A 7897-nucleotide genomic window follows, 5' to 3' on the forward strand; every position below is an offset into this window, starting at 1 on the left:
CTACAGACGGACACTAGGGGGTGCTAAAAGCAAGCCAAAGCCGCCTAGTTCCCTTTCAACACTCCCAAGCTGTATCTCGTAGACACTTTTTGCTACTGCATCCTGAAACGATTATTACTGCCGCACATGAGATATTTAACTTCTGTTCTAGTTGATGACTTCATTATATGAGCTTTTAGCCACACACTGGTATTTATTCTTTTGATGTTAAAAGGGAGGTTCACAGTGATGGATGCGAGATAAGTTGGAGATAGAAGGTCGTGCTCGAATTAAAAAAACAAAACAAGGACATCAGACAACATCTATATCAGTAATTAATGATTATCGTTACATTAGAAGCTGTGTTGAATGACATTTATAAGGATGGTATTGAGTACATCTTTAAACACCCCGCCGATTGTGTGTGTGTGTGTGTGTGTGCGCGCGCGCGCGTGCATGCAGATTAACGTTTTCGAGACGGTGATGTGCTCACGGTGGCTCTGACCTCTGCTGTGAGTTTCATCTGCCCACGTGCAGAAGTGACCGCCTTTGGTTGGAAATGTCAGCTGTTAGATGGACAAAGCTAGAGAAACGCCATTAACGCTCGATTAAAATAACCTTCAAAATGCCACAGAGGATCAAAACAAGTGAAGGTTCTTCACTTTGGTTATGGCGAGGCTGCGACTGTTTCCATCTGCTCGTCTTAGACGACGCATCTTCCCTGCTGTAAAACGTTATCCCCCAAACTGTCCGTTATCCTCCTCCATCCCACAAGAACACACGTCTTAAAGCTTTCTTAATGGATCTCCGTGGTTCACTTGATAACACGAAAGCGCGCTGCTTTGCCTAAAAAAGCCACTCTTCTCACTATTGTTAAATGTAAGTGGATGGTGAGCTCACTCGTACCTTCATGTAAAGTGCTGCATGGACGTAATTTTCACTTTAGAAGTGCAGGAGACACGGGGTGGGGGTGGTGGGGGGTATCTTTACGGTATGCTCTAATGGGAAAGGGCTTCAACACAAACGGTTGTTTTCCGCTTGGTCCTAGACCTCAACCAGTGTCAATTTAATACAAAGTAATTTTATTTTTGGATGGTAGAAAGTGCAGGGGTCAAAACTTGACCTTGGAAAAAGTGGGGGGGATATGTCTCCCCCCCCCCCCCCGCCCCCCCAATTACGTCCATGGCTGCATCATGTTTAATGTTCTCTGACACTTTTACACACGAGCTTCCCCGTTCCCCTTCCTGTGTGCCGTCCTGATCCCGCTCAAAGTGCCAAGTCAACATGAAGCGTTAGGATTAGGAATTAAAGCCTCAGCCCACAAATTAGGAAGGCTCTGCGTTTGAGAAGAGAGGGAGTTTCTGCGAGAACAAAAATAGAACAGGGCTGACGTGTGAGAATTCAGAAGCATAACGTCTTCCCACGGCTGAAATCATCAGCGTTGCTCCTGAGTGAGCCGTTATAAATAGACTCAGTAAACGTGTACCCACACCTGGAGAGGGAGGCAACGGCCTCATGTTCCAGGGTTTTATAGGAGGTAGAAAGCAGAACAAAAATAAGAAATCTCTGTAAACTTTATTTATTTCTCCTCTTTATTCCTCTAATTCACCAGTAACCCACTTAACTCCCCTCACCTCTGCCTTTTTTAACACTGATTATGTGTGTGACCTCTCACAGACATCGTTTGTAAAACTAATAATTCTGCAGCAGAATATTTTTGGAGACTATTTGCTGTACAGTATTTGTAAGCTCTATTTTTATATATTACTTTATTGGGTGGGTGAAAATATGCTTTTTTGTTGTTTTTGCTAGTTTTATGTTTACTTCTTTGAAGAAATGTTGCATGAAACTGACTTGAACTGTAAATAAAATGATCAAGTTTTGGAAAGATATGGAGTGTTTTTTTGTTTTTGTTTGTTTTTTCCCCTTTTAAGAAAATGTTACCATTTAATATGTATGAATGTTAAAATCATTGAATAAATGTAAATTAAAAACGATGGTGATTAATGGTGAATGATTATTTTAGAAAATATGGTGTGGATTTTTATTGGGGAAACAAAATAAAAGTTACTTTTACTACCTCATGGAGAGCATCGACATTAATATAGATGGCGAGATGTTCAACATTGAGGAGATATGTGAATCACTCTGCCATCTGGTGTTCATTCTGTGTATTTGAGTTTTTAGGTTATAAATGGACTTGAATCACTTTAGTACAGGGGTGCCTGGTCCTGGAGGGCAGCTTTCCAGAACGTTTTAGCTGTTTCCCTGCTCCAACACAACTGATTTTAATCACCAGGTGATTAACAGACTTCTGCAGAGGTTGATGAGCTGCTGAACAGGTGATTGAACCATTGAATCAAGTGTGTTGGAGCAGGAAAACCACTAAAATGTGCTGGATTGCAGCCCTCCATGACTAGGACTGTGCACCCCTTCTTTGTTAGCAACATCTGTTCAGTTCTTGTTGTAGTTAATCAGCCAATCACGCAGCAGCAACTCAATGCTTGTAGGTCTACAGAACAGCATCTCTGAAATTTGTAGCAGATGGCCTCCAGCTACAGAAGACCACACCAGGTGTCTCTCCAGTCAGCTAAGAACAGGATTCTGAGGCTACTATTAACACAGGATCACCATAACTGGACAAGAGGTGACATTTCCTGGTCTGATGAGTCTGGATTTCTGCAGTAACGTTCAGATGGCTGGGTCATATTTTGGTGTCACCAACTTGAAAGCATGGATCCTGCCTTGTATCAGCTTCAGCATGGTGGTGTAATGGGCTAAAGGGGAACTAGACATTTTTCTTGCTTTTAGCACCCCCTAGTGTCCATTTACAGGACTGAAACCAAAACCTATTGTTTTTTTTTTCTTCCTGGCACTTGCAGAGTACCGACGCTTCTCTTTTTGCTCCCTTATCTTTTTTTCCCAAGGCTCTTTGTCCTGTCTGCCCACAGAGCGCTTCTCTGCATTTCTTCTGAAAAACACTATTTTTAACTATGGATTTGATAAGTTAGTCATTCAACACGATTGATACGATTTTTTCAACAATGAGAACGGAGCAGGGGGCTCCCACATGCCCACAGGGGACACACCCGGCGGGGTATATGTTGGATTCCTGGAAGGAATGGAGGATCATATGCCTCTCCCAGCTGTCCATTGAGGATATCGAAGACGTGTGGATATTCGGCCTGATGATCACTGGATTTCTCCTGATTGGTGTGGGAGGATATCTGGTTTTCTGGAAATTTGGGAAGACGGGAGCGATTGGAGGGCGACCCGCACCCACGGAAAGCACCGTCCGTGTGGAGACCTCACAGACTGGGACGTTACTCGAGGTGAATCGTAAGCTGGACAATGTTCTAGCTGCGATACCGGTATTAGTGCGCAAAATGGATATCATCTCGGAGAGGGTCACCGGACGATATGGACAGGTTAAAAACCCAATTGGGTTCACTGAAGGACTGGAATGATCAGTTTAAAGACTGAAGGCAGAGAGGAAACTTATCTCAGCCTGACCCAAACAAAGTCTTGTTATCTGAATATGACGCCATGACAGCCTTGTGAGGCTAGGAACAAACCCCCACGAAGGGATGCAGACAGATGTTGTGAAAACCCGACCTACCCCCCCGCCTTCGGATTGGTGGACTTCAGCCTGGTGAGGTCATCAACCTGCAGGAGTCAATGTGCTCTGCGCTTCTCCCGAGATCTCCCTCCCACCTGTGGCTACAGTGGCTGAGTGCCGTGTCAGATGGCTGCTCTCGCTGGGGGAAACAGGATCCCAGCCCCCCCCCCCCCCCCTGCCTTCCTATTGTAGTCTCATGTTATGTTGTGTTGTCTGAAGTCTGTTGCATATCTGTCTGAGGTGTTTTATTTTTTTTTTTTGCAGAGCAAAGCTGCCCTCCTGGTGGGAGGGTAGCTGTGAAGTGCCTTTTTTCCCTCCTCCCGAATCAATTCCTCATGTTACCCGCTAATCTCTATTAAGGTAGTGCGACTCAGGGTTGTGAATGACCACAGTCACCAGTTCTTGTCATGTGTCTTGCCCATGTATGTCTGATCTCTGAATTGTGTGTACTGAAACTCTAATTTCCCTCTGGGATTAATAAAGTATCTTTGATTTGATCACGGTGCGCTTGTATTTTTACCACTTTAATCTAACAGCTGAAACATTTCCCAGCCTTCCTCGGTATCTGGGAGGGGATTAATCACTAAATTAAATAAATCAGTTGGGTTCATGATCCAAAACATGCAGGGAATGTGCTGAGACCAGACTGCAGCGCCAGGGATGTCAACTCAATTTTTTATAAGTCCCAACAGAGCAGTCTGAAGTTGCAAGTGGAATATTCTGGCCACAGAGGACGATAGGGGCTGGGCGGCATTTCATTTACCCCGTAAAGGGCCATTTTAGCACATACTCGCTCAAGAAAATGATTTAAAAATATGAAAATTAGCTAAGTATCCCTTTAATGGATGTTGTTTTTGACCAATGTCTCTTGAAGGCAAAGACAATGGACCAAAACTGTATTAAATCATCTCAGAAACGATTCCAAACTGTGAAAGTTGGTGTCAAAACATGAACATAAAATGGTTAGCCATGCTTTAATCTCCTTCTGTCTACTCTTCACGTTTTAAGTAAAAAGCTGTTGACCGCCTTAAATTGGTCCAGAACTCTGCAGCGAGGCTCTCAAGAGGAACAACTAGAGAAGCTCACATCACTCCTATTCTGATGTCTCTGCAATGGTTACCCATTAACTTGAGAATTTGTTTTGGAATCCCAACTATAACTTTCAGAGCTCTTAAGTGGTCAAGCTCCTCCATATATCAAAGCTTTTATAGCAAATCTACAGAACAAGCTGGTTGATATGGTGTCCTCTAGAGTCCTGGATTCCCCCAAGGTGCTTTACAACACAATCAGTCATTCACCCGTTCACACCCTGGTGGTGATGTGCTACATTATAGCCACAGCTGCCTTGGGGCACACTGGCAGAGGCGAGTCTGCCTTACACAGGTGCCCCCGGTCCCTCCATTGTGTAAACAAGTGTGTAATAAATGGAGGACCCAAGGAAGGTCCAATGGTTGCTTTTGGTCTAAAATGTGTTATTGGCAGAGGAAGACAAATGTGAGAGATCCACCATTTTATTTTTTTTTCCTTTTTTTAAATCTCCACAACATATTTATACCTAGATTATGTTAGACTGTTGTTCAGACATGAAAAAAAAGTTTTAAGCCAGAGGGTTGCAGGTTACAGTCCTATCAATCTGCTGCAGTCGTTGTGTCCTTGGGCAAAAAACGTCACCCTCCTAGTCCCCTTTTGGTGGTTAGAGGGACCTGTTGCCTCTGTCGGTGTCCCAAAGCAGCTGTGGCAACAATGTAGCTCATGACCACCAGTGTATGAATGTGTGAATGGCTGACGTGTTACTAAAGGGCCTTGGGGGGGGGGGGTTGGGTACTGAAAGATGATCTATAAATGCAGTCTATTTTTAAATTCATTATCTCTGACTGGTTTCTAAGACATGATCAGTTCAGTCACAAGATGTTTTACAGCTTTTCTAATAAGTGATTTTCCCCTGAAAGTTCCTGATTTTGTATTTTTAAAACTTGTATTGTTTTATACTGGTGAAGGTTCTCAGTCATCCAGGTCGTGGTAATCCAAAGGAGTTTGAATGAAAGCAACTGGACTTCTTTGGTTTCTTGAAGACAGAGGGGTATTCATAGGGAGTTTCAGCTCGTTAAGCAACAATAAATAGCTAGTTTATAAGCTTGATGCCTTGTTATGTGGCTGAACTTAGTGTTCATGCTCCCTTTAGGGCCTCAAGATCCTCATCTAAAAATTTCCCGAGAGTTTCACCGTCCAGTCCAAAGTCTAGGGGGACTCTCATATTCCAGTCAGGTCCGTAGCAGAGAAGAGACATCTTCAAGACACCAAAGAAGTCCAGTTGCCTTCATTTGAACCCATTTGGACTGTATTGCTCTAATGGGAAAAGCAGAATAAGACATTTTTTATAAGGGAGAGAAAAGAAGTCTTTATCTTACATTATGGGAGATAAAATAAACCTCAGACTAAGTCACAACATGCGTGTAACGTACCGGTTACACTCATTTTATTGTTGACAAGCATTCATGTAAAATCTTGCTCTGCCTTTTTGGGCGTCTTGGTTTTCACGTTCTGCTTCTGTGACTTCTGCAGCAGAGCCAGCGTGTCGCGCTTCTCTATCTTTCTGAGCTGCTTCTTCTTCATTCTCTTGATCTTGGATGTGTTCCGGATCTGAGAGAAAAAACAAACAAACAAAAAACAAAATAAAAACAAGGGAAAATATTTGATGTTTTCAGCGCAAACACGAAAACAGCCTTTTAATCCTGCACAAGTGTAATCTGTTGGTGACAAAACTTGTTGCCTTACCACTTGAACAATTTCTGCTTTGCGTTCATTCTCTTGACGCCGTTTCAGGTTTTCTTCTCTTCTTTTCCTCTTTTCCTAAAAGCGCAGGTGAAGCACCGTTAAGTCACAGATACAGCTGCATGCACATCCCAGCTATGCTGCACATCTGTGTCACGCTACCTCTTTCTTTCGGGCTTTCTCCTCTTTGAGTCTCACGGTAAACTGTTTTACAAGCTCCTTTTCCTGCTTGGCCTGCATCTTCTTTTCCCAAGAGGAAGACAAAGGTTTGTCTCTGACCAACGCAGAGAACCTGAAATATAAAAATCACATCGGTCAGCGTGACTCAGTCCGTCCAGCTTCAGTAATGTTGCTGAGAACTCGTTCAAGCTTGTGACGGCTTTATTAAATAATTCTCCAGATTATATTAGGTAGATAACAAATCCCAAACTACCGCTATCAATACAAAGTCCTGGGTAATTTAAGTATTTTTTACTTAATCTGGCTCACTGGAAGCAACATTTACAATCTAAAACTTTTGAAGTACTTTAAAGCTTCAAGGATGGCATGTTTCTGTATATTTCTGATCTCAGCTAGGCTGAATGAAGCTGTCTACTGGGGAGTTTCACCTCTGCTTGTTTCGATCCTTCCATACTCTTCCTGATTTGGGTTTACCCAAAGGAACCGCTGGGAATTGTTTGGCATTTGGGGCCAGATGAGGTTTCTTCTTTGGGACTGTCTCTGAACTCGCTGGTACCGTTTCTACCGGTGCGGGTCTGGACACCTGGGGCTCCCTACCACAGTCAGCTGGTTCTGTACCCGCTGATTCAGGCTCTGACTTCGGCTCCGTGGGTTCTGCGGAGTCCGGATCTGTTGGAATGCTGCTGGACTTCTCCCGAGCAGGACTCTCGCTTTGCTGCTCTTTCTTGTCTGTGTTTGTTTCATCCGCTGCCTGCACCTCTGGGAGGACGGACCTCCTGGTTCTTCTGCTGGGAGTCTTCGCCGGGGTATTGGAGACGGGCAGGGCGGCAGGAGGCCGAAGCGTGCGGCCGCTGCGGGTCCGTCTCGTCTCCATGGGCGGATCTTCCCGCGGTGCCGCTTCGGAAGCGGACGCTTCTGACACTTTCACCCTTTTTGGCATATTTTCTAATGAAACGGACCAAAACAGCTAACTATAACAAAGCCTTAAACCCACGTGTGCCATACCAGCCTGACGCACTGGCGCCGTGTGTTTACGTCACGCTATTTCCGGTTCTGAGTACAACGCAGTAAGGGTGTTGTCGCCCTCTGCCGGGCTGAAGGGTGGACAGCAGCAACAAAACAGTATTTCCCTTGCTTAAAAATACATAAAATAACCAAATAAATATAGAAAGGCTGATTAAAATGTTTATGTAACTCTATATTCATTTTAAAGATGTAACGCGGGAGAGTAAATAAATAAATAAATAAATAAGCAGTACTTTCATGGAGTGTTTCAAAACACCAGAAAAAAACCTAATCGTGAAGAAATGTTAGTTTCATATGGCACAAAAACTATTATTTACAAAA

General features: G+C 43.8%; 1 protein-coding gene across 2 annotated transcripts; it reads right to left on the reverse strand.

The window, feature by feature from the left end:
- Positions 1 to 5750: 5750 nt before the first annotated feature.
- Positions 5751 to 7644, reverse strand: ccdc86 (coiled-coil domain containing 86). Of its 2 annotated transcripts, XM_015943747.3 has the most exons (5): positions 6979 to 7644; positions 6533 to 6662; positions 6374 to 6448; positions 6061 to 6238; positions 5751 to 5944 (listed from the first exon to the last, which is right to left on the reverse strand). In XM_015943747.3, exons 1-4 carry the CDS (start codon positions 7488 to 7490, stop codon positions 6092 to 6094), a joined length of 864 nt encoding a protein of 287 aa, XP_015799233.1. In that variant the 5' UTR covers positions 7491 to 7644; the 3' UTR covers positions 5751 to 5944; positions 6061 to 6091. The 2 variants fall into 2 exon arrangements, with proteins under 2 accessions (XP_015799233.1, XP_070408697.1); XM_070552596.1 differs by lacking the exon at positions 5751 to 5944 and having other exon boundaries at positions 6039 to 6238.
- Between the last annotated feature and the right edge of the window lie 253 nt (positions 7645 to 7897).

The sequence above is a fragment of the Nothobranchius furzeri genome, chromosome 6, assembly GCF_043380555.1.
Source record: "Nothobranchius furzeri strain GRZ-AD chromosome 6, NfurGRZ-RIMD1, whole genome shotgun sequence".
Lineage (NCBI taxonomy): Eukaryota > Metazoa > Chordata > Actinopteri > Cyprinodontiformes > Nothobranchiidae > Nothobranchius > Nothobranchius furzeri.